This window comes from Schistocerca americana, chromosome 1, assembly GCF_021461395.2.
Source record: "Schistocerca americana isolate TAMUIC-IGC-003095 chromosome 1, iqSchAmer2.1, whole genome shotgun sequence".
In the NCBI taxonomy this organism is placed as follows: Eukaryota; Metazoa; Arthropoda; class Insecta; order Orthoptera; family Acrididae; genus Schistocerca; species Schistocerca americana.
Genome location: NC_060119.1, coordinates 420,497,195 through 420,516,947, shown reverse-complemented (window position 1 = coordinate 420,516,947; position 19,753 = coordinate 420,497,195). Strand labels below are relative to the sequence as shown.

Genomic DNA, 19,753 nt, shown 5'->3' with positions numbered 1-19,753 from the left:
ACTTCCATTGCCCAATAGTCCAGGTTTTGTGGTTTTGGCCCTATGTTTTCATGTTACAGGCATTTGCATCACTGATTAATTGTTTTGGAATTACAGTTCACGCTACAATTCACTGCTTAAGGAGCTCCCATCAGGTTGTTTTTGTGCTGACAGGGTTCGCGTGTGCAACATTCAGCAGTGATATTTTCAGCTGTCATCGTCTTATTTTTCCGCACAATCCTCTTCAATGACTGTCTCTCATGATCACTCAACATGCACTTTTGTCCTCATTGTGACTTAGCTCAAGATGTTTTTCTACTTTCTCTGTACACGGTATAAATCTTCATTATGGTGCCTCTTGAAACACTAAACACTTTTGGTACCTTGCTTATAGAAAAATCCACCATACAAGCACCAACAATTTGCCCACATTTGAATTCACTTATCTCTGACATAATGCACTCAACAACTACCTACTGTTCTGACCGCAACTGACATTTGCACCTGGATTTATGCTCAAGCACGTATTTCTTGCAGTGTTCCCATATTTTTGTCCAGCCCCTGTATATCCATAGCACAAACATCAACTAAAGACAAAAGCATAATATGAAGGAATGGTCGTTCACAAAAAGTGATAAATTAGCAGCATAAAGACGTATTTGGTTAACAACTGTTCATTGGCTACCACATGCCATTGGCTGCCTCCCAACGTAATACAGAGATGAATTGCTAATATTGGTTCTGTACTGCAAAACAGTACAGTGTGTAGATGGCCCTTTGTAAAGTTTTGGCACAGATAGTGTTCATAGTTAAATAATATTAAATGTGTTGTAGTGTGATAGCCAGGAAATGTTTCTGTGAAGCTTTACAGAAAAACTGTTTTAGGGCTCAACTTTGAAGACTCTCCATCTGCTGATCAACCCCTCAGAAGATCACTGTCAATAATGATTTCTAAAAATAGTTTAAAGCCACAGCTCACAAGATCAAAATCACTAAGAATGAATAATGGTGAGTATTTATTTTAATACTATTGTGAGGTAGATGCAAAGCATCTGCTTACAAGATCCCAAAACTGGAAGAAAAAGCAGGAGAGCTAATGGAAATGCAAGTACATGTGTGTCTGCTAGTTGTTCTTTCCAAACCACAGCACTGTAGGCCACATGTCCTTTCTCTAATATTGTGTTAGTATCCATCAATATCTGAGTTCAGATTTTATATGTTATGTAATTTGTAACTGAAACAGATTTACTTGTGGAATGTACATATGCCTTAAAATTACTCAGTCTACCTTTCTAAAATCATTGAAGCATAGCTTTTAGTTTCAGTTAGTGTTTACATAAATAGAACTTAAATCAGTTTGAAATGAATACATATACCACATATTGATGCTTTCAGTAAGTTAACAGAATCAGCTAAAGAGACAGTTGAATCTCTGTTACAGATGACATTCATTTCATATTATTGTGTATAAATTTGCTGGTGAGGGATAAGAAGTTGCAAGCTGCCAATTAACAACTCATCAATACAATCTCATTTGCATTAGAAACATCTGAATATCTCTATTTTCTTCTCTTATATCTGTATTTAAGAAGTATAGTGACAATTCTCTTCCGCACAGACTTATTTTCATCATTGTAAGTAGTGATTAAAATACTGGTCAAAGGAAATGTATGACACAGAAATGGAGTGACCAAGGGAAGAGGGGTTATTGGCATTGGATTACTCCATTAAATCAGGATACAATAGACATGCTAAAGAAACATTATTGAATACCTGAGGAGTACTGGTATAAGAAAAAAATTAGTGGACGAATTCCTTGTCTTTCAGTGCGGGCTGAAAGTGATCTTGAGCCGTTCTACAAACAAATGTGTGTTGAATAAAGCCCATATATCTAATGTTTCCATCCTTAAGCCATTTTGCCACTGAGCCAGATGCAGGATGTATTCAGTGCATCCACTAGCCATCTTGTATTATACTCATGTTGTGAGAATTGCACAGTTTGTAAGCCTGAGTTTAAATTAGAGGTGACAGACTGCATTGTAACAACAAAAGTAATCAATGTTTGGAAACATTCTTGTAATTGAATAGATAAACAAAACTCACCAAGCGGCAGCAGGAAAACACACATATAAAAGTATTACGTATGCAAGCATTTGGACCCAGTGGGTCCTCCTCCTGGCAGAGAGGGTGAAGGAGAAGGAAGAAAGGTGAGGCGAAAGGGCTGACAAGATTTAGGAAAAGTGGTAGAATTCAGAAAAGTCACCCAGAACCCCCAGGGAAATGGAGATGTTACTGATGGGAAGAGAAGGAAAGCCAAACTGTAGGGGACTGCACCGGGTGAGATCTGAAAATCTGGGAGCTTAAAGGTGGAAGAAAGTATAATTTGCAAGACAGAGATTACTGCTAAAACTTCATGCATGAGTTAATAAGAGTGAAAAGCTAAGTGCATTGTAGAGGTGGAAGGGAGATAAATGGTTCAGAAAATGAAAGATGTAGAAAACTATAAAATGGAGTGAAGAAAGGAATCATTACTGTGAAAAAGTGTTGAGACCAAGGAAATTAACATAAATTCAGGCTAGGTGGATGGAGACAACAAAGGACATGTTGTAGCATCAGTCCTCACCTTTGGGGTTTGAGAAATTGGTATTTGGTGGAAGAATCCAGATTGCACCTGTGGTGAAAGGCACACCAGGGTCATTACTGTCATGTTGTAGTACATGCTGTGCAAAGAGAGAGCCACCTGTGAAATGACACATCATATACAGATGTTATGTAAACACTTTTCGTCCTTTTACATCGGCATTATTGCCAACAAGTTATCAGTTAGGATGAACGAGCCTAACCAGAGAGAGTGCACCGAAAACACAAGATATCCTGTTGCAGATCATGCACTACATGACAGTCGTGACCCTGATGCATGTTTCACAATGCATGCAATCTAGATTATTATCCAGGACCTTAGTTTCTCAGAATTCTACAGCTGGGAATTAGCGTTAGAACATGTCCTTGGTTCTCGCCACCCACCTGGCCTCAATTTATTTTAATTTATTCACAGTAATTATTTCTTTCTTCATCCTGTCTTAGTTTTCTACATGCTCCTCCATCTCTGTCAGATACAATGCACTTAGTTTTTTGCTCTTATTAACTCATGCGTGATCTCAGCAGTAATCTATGTCTTGCGTATTATCCTTTTTTACACTTTTAAGCTCTCATGTTTTCAAATACCACCCAGTGCAGTCTCCAACAATCAATCTTTCCTTCTCATACTGTCCGGTAAGTCTCCCTGACCCAGATTTTCAGGTGACTTTTCCAAACTCTATCTCTTTTCCTAAACTTCACTAGTTCTCTTCCTTCAGCTCTCTTCTTTCCCTCCACCCTTCTGCCAGAAGAAGGAGTCTCTGGCTCCGAAAGCTCTTTCATATATGTGTTTTCCTGCCGCTGCTTGGTGAGTAGATTTTTTTACCTATCCAGTTATATTAGATTATATTGTAAGAAATAAATGTTTTATAAAAATTCACGTGTGAAATTTGTAACATCATATGTTCAATTAGCTGAATTAAAAATACTGCAATTTGCCTGTTATTTCAGATTATATTATTTTGCTGATTTTAATCTATAAGATACTCGGCATGTTTGTGAGTATACTGATCACTGTTAAACAATAATGGTTATTATATAATGCACAACAGAAGCTTATTTACAGTGAAAATTGTTCCCTACAGTGCTAAAAGGGGTTAGAAAAGTGGAACCCAAATACTGAAAAGAAAAAGTCTATCGTGAAAACTATTAATTATAAGACAAAATTGCTGGGAAATAATCAGTTTCAGGAGATGAAATATTTAGTATTGCCAGTAGACACATACAAAAATAAAAGTACACAATTCTCTCTGCCTTGTGTATGTATTCTCTCTGACTCTCAGTCTCTGTGATGTCTCTTGTCTACCTTTGTCCTCACTACAGTTGAGTTCCTCTCATACTGTAGTCTGATTGACCTTCCCTTTCTTTTTAACTTTCCCCAACCTGTTCTTCTCCTTTCCCACTGAATAAACTAGTAGTTCTCAAAGCTAAGCTAATGTAATGAACCTTCACTTTTATGTGTGTCTATAAGCGGTGGTAAATATCTCACTCTCGAAGTGCTATAAGCAGTTCTTTCTGAACGACATAATAATCTAAGGTTTTAGATAATTTATCAAGGTCTTGGCTAATAATATAGGTTTTTATATTTCCTGGAGATATTCAGTTCACAGTCTGACGTTTGTAGGCAAATTCAAATTTTTGTGTCAAGAACACTAATTTGTTGCTTAGATGGGGATACATTATCCATATGGATTTTATTTTTCCTCTTCTATTGCATTCACGTGTAAGCATACTTCATTTGAAACTGATATTTGTTATTTGCTGTGAGTAACTCTAAAGAATAAATGTATCAGCAAGTAAGAGTAGGTTCCTGAACAGACCTTTAAAAGAGGTTGTCATTAGCTCCACATAATATTATTGCATAAGTGTTTGCATTTGAAAGGTTGCCTTTCCTCATATTTATTTATTATTTGCATCCTGGAACTTCAATTAGTGCCAGAAGCTCTCCAGAAAAAATCTTGATTCTATTTTTACTAGAGCACACTAGTCGCTTTGGAGTGCTGGAGTAGTGTAGTACTGGTACTGGGCAGTCATGTGACCCTCCACTGTTGGCATAAACTGTGGCAGTAAAGTGGTTAGCATATACTAGTTGTTTGTATGGAATCAGAACAGGAAGGTGGGCTGATGTGAAGATGGGACAGAATGGCAGAAAGGAGTCATCTTGTTTGGATGTACCCATATGACCACACCGCAAATGAAGTTGTGCAATTTGCTGGTATCTCAATATACACTGTCTAACCTATCTACAAGGAATGACATACCACTAACAGGTATGTAACATGACATAAGAACAGCAGATATAAAAACATCTCAACTGACAGTAACTGGAGATGCCTCATCAGTGACAGTTGGATTCAAATCTTACAAATATAGCTGCTGTCATCGGATGTGGGTACATCTCGACCAGTTTTCGAGGGAACATTGCAGAAGAAGCTGTACGCTACTGACATTTGAAGTCAGGTACCTTACAAAAGGCTGTCGCCCACAGTGGCACATAAAGCTGCACGTCTGCTGCGGATCAAACAACACAGAAAGTAGACAGACGCTAACATGGCCCAACAAGTTGCCATTTGGACCACCCCTCACTCTCACCCCACTCCGGAAATGGTCCGATAAACTGAGTGCACTGACAACTCGATGAGGTGTTGAACTGACAGTTTGTGAAAGATGTGATTCTGTGATGTTTTCAGGCTGCTTTTTAGATCGTAGCTTCAATCTCTCACATGAAATAGGATATTTGCTTCACCATTCTCAGTGACTAGTTGTAGGGATCAGCAGAAGTAGTGCTTACCCGCAAGAGCTTATTTCCTGTAATTGTGTGTTATATTTTCACTAAATTGAAAGACAAGAACATCAATACCGTAAGACTGAGCAGTTTATATTAGTAGATTTATTGTCTATCACTAAATATGAAACTACTTGTTACCAGGAAAGTGTTGCATTTGAAAACACAACAGTTAACTTGGGTTGATTAACCCTAGCTAAATTGACAGGTAGCACTCCCTTCTGCTGACTCCTTCAGTTCTTGCCCTTTCTTTAACATCTTAATGATTAGTATGCCATGGACACACTCTTCTTCCTAGATGACGACAGCTTCATTTTTCAGAGTTGAAGCTGTAGAATACAAATTTTGCATGATGAGTTTTTTACAGTGTAAGAAATGTATGTTGTATGGAATCAGAACAGGAAGGTATGTTGTATAGCCTTACCAGTATACTACAGAGGTTGAGTGAATGCCAGGAAGCTATTTTTGGGAATTTGGGAAGGTAATGACTTAAACATGTAAAGCAATGAAGAGGATTTATTTATTTATTTATTTTGTGGGGCAATGAAACACAGAAATCTATTGCTTGGTACTTTATTGACAACTAGGCACACACTAGCAAAAAGAACCACCGTCATCAACATGCTATTTCATTTATTTCGATTGAGTTGATCCGGGGTTGCAAGTAGAAGATTGTAATTGGTACATAAGAAAACATGCTTAACTGACAAAATAAGTCTGTAAAACAATGAAATTTTTATTTTGACAGTAACATGATACTGTAATGCAAATATTAACATATTTGTTAGTGCATGAGTGACAGCACTTTATATTTTGCAGGCTATTTCAAACATTCAACCAGCTCAGATGGACAAGAAGAAGATTCTTTATCAAGGCCCAAAGCAGATGGTAGCACTTAGACATGATAAAAGTGATGAACTGTGTTGCATTTTATTTTCTCTTTTGTTGCTACTTCACCAGGAGAGAGAGAGAGAGAGAGAGAGAGAGAGAGAGAGAGAGAGAGAGTGCAATTGTGTAAATATAGCTACAAAGATTTATGATGAAGATCTGTTATTTTTATTTTTGTGGATTCTGGAACTTTTTATTTTAGTTTGTTATTCCATGTCTTTGGTTGGTACTTAGTAGATATTAGGAAGAATGTGAGACATGTTCAGACTATAAAAATAACAAATTGCAGCTGGTGAAATTGCAGTCCTATAGTGATTTGCTAACTTAATGCCATTTTTGACATCTCAGTGTTGGGTATCTTATAATGGTTCTATTCTAAACTGTTAAGTATACGAACGTAGTTTACCACAAGTTGAGGACACTGTTTCATTCATGCTTACCTTCTTGTTATCTTTATTACTGTCAGGCAAGTTCAAGCATTTAGTGAAGGTATGAAATATTAGTGAATGGTTTCTCATACCTTTACTCGCAACCATCACCAACATATTGATGCACACTTTCTGTGTGGGTTCGACTGGAAGTAACTTCATTGTTTCCTTTCTGTCCTAGATCAAGCCACTCCACGTCTAGGATTTATATTGGATGCCCATGTCTTTTATATTCTTTGGCATTCAGCCCTTACCCAGTATTTTCTTTTGTCTCTTCTTTTGTAGTTTCCATAGTACATTTCATCAAAAATATTAATGATCCACAGTACAAAGGTTAATACATTCTACGTGCTTCTCTATAACTATGTGAGCATTTTGCCTGAACACAAGTGCTCCACTAGAAGTATTACCCTTTCACATCATATTTAAAAGTTAATTCTGCTGATACATTCCATTATGGCTGTGTTGTAGACTTTTCTTTGTGAGAATTTATTTATCAGTTTTATGAAATATTTTGTAAAGATGTATGTGCATAGGCTTACATGACCAAAGTCAGTTTTGATAAAATTCTTCTATGTTGTTTATTATGTCATTTTGTAAAGTAAATCTACATTTTGACAACTATTGCAAGTGGCCTTTAAGTTGTCCTTACATACTCCAATGAAGGCCTCTTGCAGTTGTGATTGAAAAATTAATTTTCCTTCCACTGTGATATGATCTACAACCTGAAAGAATATGATGCAAACTATGTATCTCAAGTTGAAAAGTGGGAACATCATATAAATGTAAGCCTGTTTCTGACAACAATAATTAATTGTTCCTCATAAAATAACTTTCATCTGTACCATTATATTGCAGCCATGTTTCATGGGTCTTTTGTTGCCATCAAATTATTGTAAAACATTCTTTTCCATGTGAATCTGTATGTAAATGTGATAACTCATTTATTTCATGACAAAAATGTTTTAAACAATGCTAAAACAATATTTTTAAGAAATTAAGAATTTGGGAGATTATATACTTTGCATTTCCATAAAAAGATAAATGTAAAGAGTTTTAGAATACTCCAGTATTGATCATCTGAAATTATAATATTAAAAAGACAATTTATATAAAACAGCCTGTGATATAAGTGTGTGTCTTTAGATCCATAATTGAATTATGAAATGTTTAATCTTTGTGAATGATGTAGAGCAGCTATTTTTGTAGTTGTTAATATTTTTTATGTTTAAATATGTTACATGTGCTTTAAATGGTTCTCAGAGGATATATGATGAATGAAGCTATCATCCTTTGGGCATCTAAAGTTTTGAATATTTATGTGAATGCAGGATTATGAAAAGAATCAAATTGTATCTGAGAGGTATGTAACAATTTAATGCCACAGGAAATATATTGAAATTTATAGAAATGACATGATGGATAATAATATTGTAAAGTACTGATATTTCCAACAAGACTGAAAAAAAATTATTTGTTTCTACATTCCAGTCAAAAATATCAGGAAAAAATTAACCCTCTAAGTTGTAGTATTCATGACTTGTGCATTCAGTTGACTTTACTTTTGTATGCAGACACAAACTTCTAAAACACTGCAATAATAATCCTAATGTTGTTATATTAACTAGATGCAGAGAAAAATTGTTACTGTGGTTTCCTGACACTTCACTTCATTGCTGGAACAAAGTTGTGAGCAGCATACAGTGTCTGGCAGCCATGTGAGCTATTTGTGGTGGAGTGATTTTGTTGCAGTAGTTTATGAGCTTATAATTAACACAGTCTTTATAAATAAAAAATAAAATGTTACAAGGACCTACATATGTTACTTTGAGAGCTAGTTGAAAAGAGAGGAAATTAAGAAAAAACTGTTGCGAGGTGACAGAGGAAAGGATAAATTGCTCAGGATATCTATCAAGAGGCACATAATACACTCAAAGAGGGGATAATATTGATACAGGTTGCTAGTGAAAGAAATTTGGATGTCAAAGATGGAAGGCAAAAAACATTTATGGATAAATAATTGTGATGAAATTTTTATTATATTGTTATAATGTGTTAGTCTGTACTTTACTTTCCATTGTGATGAAAATATATAATACAGTATGTGAACTGAAGATAAATATGTGTTGAGTATGATGAAAGAATACATGAATGGAGATAAAATGTTTACACCTAACATTCGATTGTTACTTTTGTGCTAAAGCTATTGACCATAATGTTTTGAAGCCTTTCTCATAGTGCTGTGATTCAAAACTACCGGTACGCTAGAAGAACATAGCTGCCATGCCCTATCATGATTTAGTTTCTTATTTGAACATTCCTATTTAGTACTATTTTTCTGTTATCTTCTCCATGTAGTCAAATGAAAACCTACATTTACTACCTCTACATCCTTATTATGGTTCCTATCACCCACATGTTGCGTTTCTCATCACGCTTCTGTGTTTTTTTACTCTTCCCACTTTTCTTTGAAGAGGAGGTTATATCTTTATACTAATGGAGTGTTGCATGGAGAATTTGAAATTTTCAGCTGTTTCCCACTCTGGTGGTGTTGATTAGGGAAATGGGATCTAAGATTTGCTATTTTCTACTTAGCAATATTGTAATTTATCTCTAGACCCATGTGATAAGACATGGAATTGTTTTAACATTCATTTTGATACAATGAATACAAAACAAAACATAAAAACTGAGATCAGATCAACAAATTTGGCACCACGGAGATAAGTGCCCTTGTTTTTGGTTTTAGCTGTTTACTGTTTACGTAAGTTAACAATTAGGCAGTACTTTTCAAATTTTGTCACTGATATTTTGCCTCTGATAATTGTAAAACTCTAAGGATCTTTCAATGTTGGAGTAATCACAGAAGACAGCATTGGTTGCTCCATTTTATCTTTGATTCACATACAAAATAAGAAAAAATGACTGACTGCCCTATACTGGTCTGTGTATGAGTGGTGTGATAGGATGTGTTTCTCTTGAAAATAAAATCTGAGCTTTTTATCTTTTTTATATAGAGAAATAAATCAATTACACTGATAGGCTTTGTACTGTGCTGTAATTAACAAATGACTTTGAACAGTTGTTTGCAATAACTTTCTTTGTGCCTTCAGTGATAGAGTTCCATATATAATTAAAGTGCTAAGAATTGTGATGTCTTTTATCATATTGTCAAACAGTTGATCTTTTTCAAAAACTGATTGACTATTGCTATGTGTGATATATTCTGTGATGTAAGGCTGGTACCTCTCAGCTCTTGATCTGCTATTGGTTATTCATAGATTCAGATTATCATGGGATTCACTGTTACTTGTTACAAGAAGTATATAATAATGTACACTATAAGAGCATGAAACATTACAATAAAATGCAATGTTAAACTTTTTTGTAACAGTTATGGAATATGGTTTGAAATAATTGTGTATAATATATTATTAATAAATCTCTTACTACAGTATGAAAAGACATATTGACATCACGCCTTTTTATTTTAACGTTGTACCACATAATTTCTGCACTTTCTGTGAAGATTAGTGTAATGAGTTCTCAGCTGAAGGGTAAATTCCACATTAAGATCAGATAAACTGCTTTGTTTTTCTCACACATTTGGGTCTATCAGTGATGGTAGGTTTAGATTTTAGGGAATTATACAGAATTTGTAGTGTAATGTTAAATACATACATTACAATTTTCAGTTATTGTACTTGTATAAATTTTTAGAATAATGCATAGTTCTGAAATAGTTTCTTCAATATTAATATGAAATGCATGTAGTCTAAGTATTATGTGGTCCACTGCAGGAGCTCTGAACCATTTCACTCACTGTTAAGTCTACATATATAGCTCAGTAATGTAGTTTTACATTTACCGTAATTTGAAAATGTGGCCGTTTCATTTCACCATGTTCATAAAAATTAATTCCTGTGAAAAAAATACCAATTCATTTGTAAAATACAGTACGTTTTGTGAAACCTTGATTGTTTCTTTTTATTTTAGAAAACAGTATATTGCAAAAGTTAACAAATTAGAATGTATAAACTTTCAGTTGAAATACAATATACATAATAGACAGCAAATGCAATTATTCTTGGATAGAGGGGCTACCTCTTTGTCACCTTTTTCCTGTTGTTTCAATATAGTGAAGCAAGAGTTCCAAGAATATCAGATGAAGGTCATACTGTAGCATTAGGTACATCTTTGCACTTTTTTTAAAATTCATGTCAGAAGGAGAGATGAAATTTTATATATTTCAAGATTTATCACATTAAAATAAGTAGTGGTGATCACAAGGTAAAGAAGTGACAGAACAAAAGTAAACAGTAAACTAATTTAGATTACACTACAGAAATACAACAGAAATAAAGGGAAACAGCAAATAACACTATACTAAATTACTGAATCAAATAGTTTTCACCCAGTAATGGGCCACATATGCAGGATTTTTGCTCTTGTGAATATAAGCTTTGAAGCACTGTGTGCACTGGGACTTGTGGGAGGTGGTACGTATGTCTCTATGGTCACAAGGAGCTATGTTTAAAAAGAAACATCATCATCTTTGACTGTCTTTGGATCTCCCAGCACCTCTGTGAAGCCTGTCCTTTCAATCCTACACAGCTGTTGCTGTTCATGCTGAGTTGTAAGCAGTGTCACGATGATGTCCACATTTCTGGGATATTCCTACTTCTCCCCTATAGAACTGAAATGGACTGCGGTTAGAGCTAACCGAACTTCTCAGATAGCTTAGTTGTTCTGATTATCCAGTCTCACTGGAGAAAGCCATTGCCTGTGTGACAGCTGATGTTTATTCATTTGAATAATTTCCCTTGCCTTGTGGACATAACTGTGCCAGAGGGGAATTGCTGCCAAGTAATTCTATCTTTTGTAGTGAAATTGAATTAAAAGTGTTGCACTTGCGCATGCAATCATCTGTGTGTATGTGTGTGTGTGTGTGTGTGTGTGTGTGTGTGTGTGAGAGTGAGAGAGAGAGAGAGAGAGAGAGAGAGAGAGAGAGAGAGAGAGTAAGGAGGCGCTTGCATGTGCGCGTGCATGTGTATGTGGAATAGGGTGCGTGTGCTGTCACTTGGACACTCCACTGACACCTTGTTGCTGTTCTTTGTAAATACAAGGTGTCCATAAAGTTGTGCTATCATTTCAAAAATCATAATTTGGACACTATTAGAGATAAGGTACTGTGGCTCTGTGATTTGTTGTGAAACTTCTTGCAGCTTTCAGAGTTTTTTCTGCTATGTGAGAATTTCAGTGGGTACCCATTCGTCACTCGTACATCATATTTTGAGTTCTGCTCGTGTATGGGTCACCATTCAGCAGCAACGGTTCTGATTCCTTCATTGATTTGTCCACAAAGTGACTGGTATTATGAACATGCAGCTGTGCAATGGAACCATCATAGCCCATCCACCTAATGGGAAACGTGTCATTTAGCACATCTGACACATTCAGACTCCAATATAGGGGTGCACCAGCCTGCTGTAAGACGACAAATGGCTGCAAGTCTTCAGTCTGGTAGCAGGATCTGTTCAGGCATGTCAAAGCAAACATTTCCCCACTACAGATTTCCGATAAAGAATAATGGGTCTACCACCTTAAAAGCTTTGGGCTATGATGGATGCATTCAGGAGTATAGTGTGGGTTAATATTGTGATTCACATGTCCAGATATGTTTCATATGGAAACAGGCACTTTTTCAGGTAGTCATTGTCTGGACATATGGTGGACAGCGTGGAACATGTGAATGCATAAAGCAGAGGATGATTATTGGGCTGCAGTACTTGTATATATATGTTGTATGCAAAAAGTCACAACTGTTCATGTAACAGTTTATGCCGTTTCCTGTGTGATGCACGATGCATTGACTTCTGGAAGCCGCATTGAAATGCAGCTTGCACTCTGCCAACATCTGCTTGAGATAAGAGCATGCCAGCAGCTAGCTACCCTACCTTCTCCCCACCTCGGTCCTGTATGCTCCAACAAGCAGCACTTTACCTTCCTCCACCCTCCTATCCCTCCTTTTTGGTGTGGAAGGGATAGCAGCTGTGAAAATGCCAGTACTGTTGGTTGGTTTAAATATGGACAGAGGTGTGGATGGAGCCATCAGAGCAGGTGGTCAACATCCAGGAAGGGGGCATGATGGGTTGAGGAGGACCAAGTGAAGCAGACAGAAGAAAAGTTGTTGACGTTGTTGAAAACATTTTCTAGCAAGATTTTGCACCAATTGAGCAGGCTGTCTAGGAAACAGGGTTGCATCAGTGGAAAGCTGCTGAAAATTCACTCAAAATCATAGACTTGTTAGCACAAACTTTATTACAGAAAAGCTTTCAATTCTTGGTACTCGCAAGATACACATTGATAAAAATTAACCTGTAAATATATTATTCTTTAAAAGCCAGGACACATGTGACCAAATCCGAACACAAATAACGTTAATGTAAAACAGAATGGTACAGTCAATGGGAACTAATGACCTAAAGTGTTTCAAAAGAGAACAGTTTCATTTAACTCCTTGCACATCAAACACTACATGATAGTACACTATAAAACAAATCTCGACGAGTCCTTTCCTAAAATATGCAATTCGAAACTATTTACCAGACATTTTTATCATTAACATATACTAATACATGACCACATAAGCTCAACTTTAACCATCTTTGTAGTAGTACATTAGAGGAGATAACAAAATCACTTAACTTCCAATTTAAGAACCACATGGTGTCATCAACAAACAACAGTTGATCATTGGCCATTGGCCATTGGGTACAATAACACTAAGACAGAACAAAACAGAAAAATATCCTTGTAAGTTTAAGCTAGGAAAAATTTATGTACCACCATATCAGTTAAACATGTCAGGATCAGAGCCAGAATATGCACTATCCATTTGGCTGGACAAGAGTACACAAATTACAAACCAATCCCATGCTAGCACAGAAAACTAGTGCACAGAGTATATTCAGGCTTCTACAACAAACGGAAAAGTCAAACTAGTTAACTCAAGTAATATACACTTCAATATGCATGCCTAATTAGTGCTTGCAATGTTAACAATGGACAAGAACACAAGAGTCCAAAATGGGTCTTTCACAAATGTCATACTTGACAATAAAATATGTCAACACTTCCAGAATAGCTTCTTTGGCAATTTCAACATCTAGCGAAAAAGTATGCAAACGTCCAATTGAATGGAGCATAAGCTGAGTTTAGTGCTGTTAATTAATATTTTGAAATGCCCACAAGGATATAAAATCAAAATCCAGCAATTACAATGAAGGCACTGTATAACATGTCTGACCAAACAACAATTAGCTCCAAAACAAAATATAAATCTGTAGTAATTAAAGCTGGACTGGAAGACCATCATGTGCAGGCTATAAGCTTTTGTGTAAACACTAATTTGTCTATAATTCTGTGAGGAAAACTACACACATGGGCAGTAATGCTACAGTACAAACATTCCAGAATTATCTCCAACAAGCTAGAGCTAGAGTATAGTACGGAAAATATGTCTGATAAGTTTCAGACTTCCATAAATATATTTAAATATTATTTTGATCTTGCTTTTCCACTGAAGGAAATCTTGTGCTAGAAATTGGTACCTACCCAATATTGCAACATGTTGATGCCAAACTCTGGAGTTTGGTAGTTACATCAAAAAATATAAATCTATCTTAAATAAAATAATAAAGGAGGTTACAAAATGAGACAATGGATTTTACATAGAAAATCCTTCATACAGAACCAAAGCAATCTGGAAAGTTGTAAAGAAACAAACCCAATCTGAATTATATTAAAGGCTGGCTTGGAAAACATTTATAACCCAGAGGAAGTAGCAAATATGTTTAACCCATTACTGGCCAAAACTCTATCAGATCATTTTTTGCAAACTTTTATACATAAATACGTTACATTGAGTGATTAATTGAAGAAAAAATTGTTTTGAAAATTTTCAGTTTATTAGAACTAAAACTACAGACCGTCCCATTTTTGGGACATTGGCCAAATGCACCATCCAAATTCACAACCTTATTCTCCATGCATAATATTGTAAGAAACAACACAAACAATACATAAAGAATGTTTTAATATTATTGAATGTCTATTCAGTATGAAATGAAGCAAAACACTTGTCGTGCACGCCAACATTGCACCTATCACAATTTTTTTCTTTTTTTTTTCTTGCAGTAAGCACATCTCTTCTGTGTTTTACTCTCTTCTGTGTTTTACTTGACACAATGAAATGATTTCCTGGATCTAGTCGTACATCTGTGCTCACCCGTCCTCCCATCAATTTGCTTCCTTGTGGTCCTCTGCATTTTGGTACTGATCCTGTTTTCTTTGATAGGTAAAACATCACTATTCTCTGTTGGACATCCAAAAGTGAGAGCTTCTCTCTAAAGTACCGTCTACATCTTGTACAACAGACTCAATGTTAAATACATTTTTGTCAATGCCTTCATCTGTTATAACATCTGCATCGGGTGGAATAATCGCTAATTCTACGTCATCATCTTCATCGTCACTTTCTTGATGGTTCGCTAGTTCTGCTAGAATTTCTTCAAGTGTGAGTCCACGCGGCATGTTTTTATGCTCTTGGAATCTTAAAACTCTAATAGAACATGGGGGAAAAAAAACAGATATAAAGAACGTAAAATGCAATTCTTCTCTGTACACTATGTGTATACAAGAATACGGCACATAAACAATAAATGATAGTGTAACATGCCATTGTCCCATTATTGGGACGTATAAAATATATCGATATTGCACATACTTGAAAAAATCTGAAGTATACTTAATCTTACATGGACATCCATATGTTAATAACAAACACGCCCAGACAACTAAATCACAGCTCATTGTCGTCCAGGAACTACCAGCAGACATACAGTGGTGCCAAGTGCGAGAACAAAAAATCGGAAAGTTTATAATTTTCCTGACGTGAAGTACTTAGAAAAAAGTTATTTATTTTACATTTACAGGCATTATAGCAGTTAGTTGAACCTACAGCTGCAACAATAAAGGGTAAAAGCTCCATTGCTTACGTAGAAATAAGTAAAATATACGCGTCCCAAAAAAGGGACAATGGCCAGTAATGGGTTAATAACCATTTTATAAATGTAACAGAGAAACTACACACACACACACACACACACACACACACACGCACACACATGCACACACACAAACCAACTCACACCCACGCCTGAAGTCTCAGGCAACTGAAACCACATTGAAAGCAGCAACACCGGTGCAGGATGGGAGTGGTCACTTGGTGGGGGTAAGGAGGAGGCTGGGGCGGCGAAGTGAGGGATGGCGGACGGTGAAGTGCTGCAGATTAGACAGAGGTCAGGGGAGTGGGGGGTGGGGGGGGGGGAGGTAGTGGAAAAGGAGAGAAGTAAAAAGACTGGGTGCATTGGTAGAATGAGGGCTCTGTGGTGCGGGAAAGTGAACAGGAATGAGGGCTCTGTGGTGCGGGAAAGTGAACAGGAAAGGGGCTGGATGGGTGAGGACAGTGACTAACAAAGGTTGAGGCCAGAGGGCTTATGGGAATGTAGGATAGTATTGCAGGGAAAATTCCCACCTGTGCAATCCAGAAAAGCAGCTGTGTGGGTGGGAAGGATCCATATGGCAAAGGTTGTGAAGCAGTCATTGAAACAAAGGATGTAATGTTTGGTAGCGTGCTCAGCAACAAGGTGATTCACACGTTTCTTGGCTACATATGTCGTTGGCCATTATTGCAGACAGACAGTTTGGTCTTTCAAGGTATATATGACCCGGGACAACTGGGAGATCCGGGAAAAACCCAGGAATTTTTTCATCTGGGAGAAAACTGGGAAAAAATAGGGAATTTTTTAGAATTCCGGGAATTTTTTGTTGTTTTAGTTTTCAGTTAAATTTTTGTAGTTTTGACGGGTATGAATGGATACTGCAACAAAGGATATTACTGTATCCCACAACTGCAGAATAATACTGCAACAATAAAATGTGAACGAGAAAAAAAAAAACATAAATCGCAAAGGAAATGTGCCATATACACTCCTGGAAATGGAAATAAGAACACCGTGAATTCATTGTCCCAGGAAGGGGAAACTTTATTGACACATTCCTGGGGTCAGATACATCACATGATCACACTGACAGAACCACAGGCACATAGACACAGGCAACAGAGCATGCACAATGTCGGCACTAGTACAGTGTATATCCACCTTTCGCAGCAATGCAGGCTGCTATTCTCCCATGGAGACGATCGTAGAGATGCTGGATGTAGTCCTGTGGAACGGCTTGCCATGCCATTTCCACTTGGCACCTCAGTTGAACCAGCGTTCGTGCTGGACGTGCAGACCGCGTGAGACGACGCTTCATCCAGTCCCAAACATGCTCAATGGGGGACAGATCCGGAGATCTTGCTGGCCAGGGTAGTTGACTTACACCTTCTAGAGCACGTTGGGTGGCACGGGATACATGCGGACGTGCATTGTCCTGTTGGAACAGCAAGTTCCCTTGCCGGTCTAGGAATGGTAGAACGATGGGATCGATGACGGTTTGGATGTACCGTGCACTATTCAGTGTCCCCTCGACGATCACCAGTGGTGTACGGCCAGTGTAGGAGATCGCTCCCCACACCATGATGCCGGGTGTTGGCCCTGTGTGCCTCGGTCGTATGCAGTCCTGATTGTGGCGCTCACCTGCACGGCGCCAAACACGCATACGACCATCATTGGCACCAAGGCAGAAGCGACTCTCATCGCTGAAGACGACACGTCTCCATTCGTCCCTCCATTCACGCCTGTCGCGACACCACTGGAGGCGGGCTGCACGATGTTGGGGCGTGAGCGGAAGACGGCCTAACAGTGTGCGGGACCGTAGCCCAGCTTCATGGAGACGGTTGCGAATGGTCCTCGCCGATACCCCAGGAGCAACAGTGTCCCTAATTTGCTGGGAAGTGGCTGTGCGGTCCCCTACGGCACTGTGTAGGATCCTACGGTCTTGGCGTGCATCCGTGCGTCGCTGTGGTCCGGTCCCACGTCGACGGGCACGTGCACCTTCCGCCAACCACTGGCGACAACATCGATGTACTGTGGAGACCTCACGCCCCACGTGTTGAGCAATTCGGCGGTACGTCCACCCGGCCTCCCGCATGCCCACTATACGCCCTCGCTCAAAGTCCGTCAACTGCACATACGGTTCACGTCCACGCTGTCGCGGCATGCTACCAGTGTTAAAGACTGCGATGGAGCTCCGTATGCCACGGCAAACTGGCTGACACTGACGGCGGCGGTGCACAAATGCTGCGCAGCTAGCGCCATTCGACGGCCAACACCGCGGTTCCTGGTGTGTCCGCTGTGCCGTGCGTGTGATCATTGCTTGTACTGCCCTCTCGCAGTGTCCGGAGCAAGTATGGTGGGTCTGACACACCGGTGTCAATGTGTTCTTTTCTCCATTTCTAGGAGTGTACAACAACAAAACACAGTGCTCATACAAGCGTCTGCCAACAGCAAAAAGTGTCATAGTATTTAGGAAGATTATGCAATGCTTCATAACAACAAATTGCCCCTGATGAGCGTGACGTCACAACTGTTTAGATTCGTTTTAGCAGTTATGAGCGGGCTCATGCATATGCGCAGTTGAGTGGCGTATGAGTAGTACCTTCTTCTGTTTCTGGCTACAGAAATGGGGCTGTTGGCTGTGTAAACAGTCGCAGCAAGCAGCTAGATGCATCCGGGAAAAATTTTACAGCCTCGCCCAAGCTGCCAGATTCATGCACACGCAGCTGGCCCGGATCTATGAGGGAGGGGGCTGGGGACGCCAAATACGTATTCTTGTGGAAAAAAAAACCTTGTTTCACAAAGCACCTAGCATCCAGCGCACATTGGTCTATCGATTACTCATATGATTTTGATGTGCATCCCTGTTGGTTTCTGGACACCCTCTGTAAGTTGATTTCTGAATGAATCATAAGCCGCGCGGGGTAGCCATGCGGTCTGAGGCGACTTTTCACGGTTCGCGCGGCTCCCTCCGTCAGAGGTTCGAATCCTCCCTCGGCTTGGGTGTATTTGTTGTCTTTAGCGGAAGTTAGTTTAAGTTAGATTAAGTAGTAAGCCAAGGGACCGAAGACATAAGCAATTTCATTCCATAGTTAAATAAATAAAAAAAATCATAAGTTGATTTTTGAATGGGTGCATAGTGTTCGTGATGTCTCTGTCAGGGGAATTCTCGTTGCAGTTAGAAATAAACTTTCCTGCAGGCAAAAGGGGACTGGGCTATACAAGCTGAGCGGAGTAAAGCTGAACGAGTGAATGCCAATCGCTGTCTGATTACGTTGTTGATTGGGTTTGCGAATAATCAGCATTGTTATAATTACTAGGGAAATCCATAGATTCAGACTACCAGAGTGGAAATAAATGACTAACAGGAATAAGAGTTAAGAAAGATTACGTATTATATTCTCGGTGTATCCAGGAAAATGAAATTTTGTCAGAAGTTTTTGGCCAGGTCGCTACACTAGTGAGGGCCAGTTGTACAGTCCCCGTCTAGCAGTTGCTTAAATTCTATTCTGGAAGGAGCACGGAAAATGGTTTGTATGAACATAACAACACCTAACCAGAGAATAATTAGGGATAACTAAACCGGTGATTCTGGCAGGGTTAGTGAAGTTAATCGGCGAATAAGTTTTTACAAAGGCAGGAATAGTTCCAGAATTAGTCATGACAAGATTGATTGTTTGAACGAGGAAGGAGAAGAAGCGGGGACATCACACAAATTAGCGAAGAATATGACGATTCCAAATTTATATAAAAATCTCATACTACTCATTTTCGATCTCGTGCTTGAGACACTGGAGCGTATGAATGAAATGTGAAGCTGTTTTCTAACATAAAGATTTTTGCTTGTAGTAGGCCTAATAGGAATTTTATGTTGGTCTTCGTGAATTACATTCTGTCGTGTTATAAAAATGACCATTTGTGCCAAAACAGTCTCGTTTACGGTATTTGGTGTGTGTGTTACAATTTCTGCA

The 19,753-nt window shown here is 38.3% G+C and overlaps 1 protein-coding gene across 3 annotated transcripts in view; it reads left to right on the top strand.

Annotated features, from left to right (window-relative positions):
* LOC124602378 (pleckstrin homology domain-containing family D member 1-like) overlaps positions 1–10,694 on the top strand; it is a 167,502-nt gene extending 156,808 nt beyond the window's left edge. For 2 of the 3 annotated variants that reach the window (XM_047136320.1, XM_047136318.1), the window contains exons 11-12: positions 865–987; positions 6,221–10,694. In XM_047136320.1, the coding sequence (XP_046992276.1) occupies positions 865–987; positions 6,221–6,300 (203 nt within the window). In that variant the 3' untranslated portion in view covers positions 6,301–10,694. The remainder of the gene's footprint in view (positions 1–864; positions 988–6,220) is intronic. The other variant, XM_047136319.1, reaches the window with a different exon arrangement.
* The last annotated feature ends 9,059 nt before the right edge of the window (positions 10,695–19,753 follow it).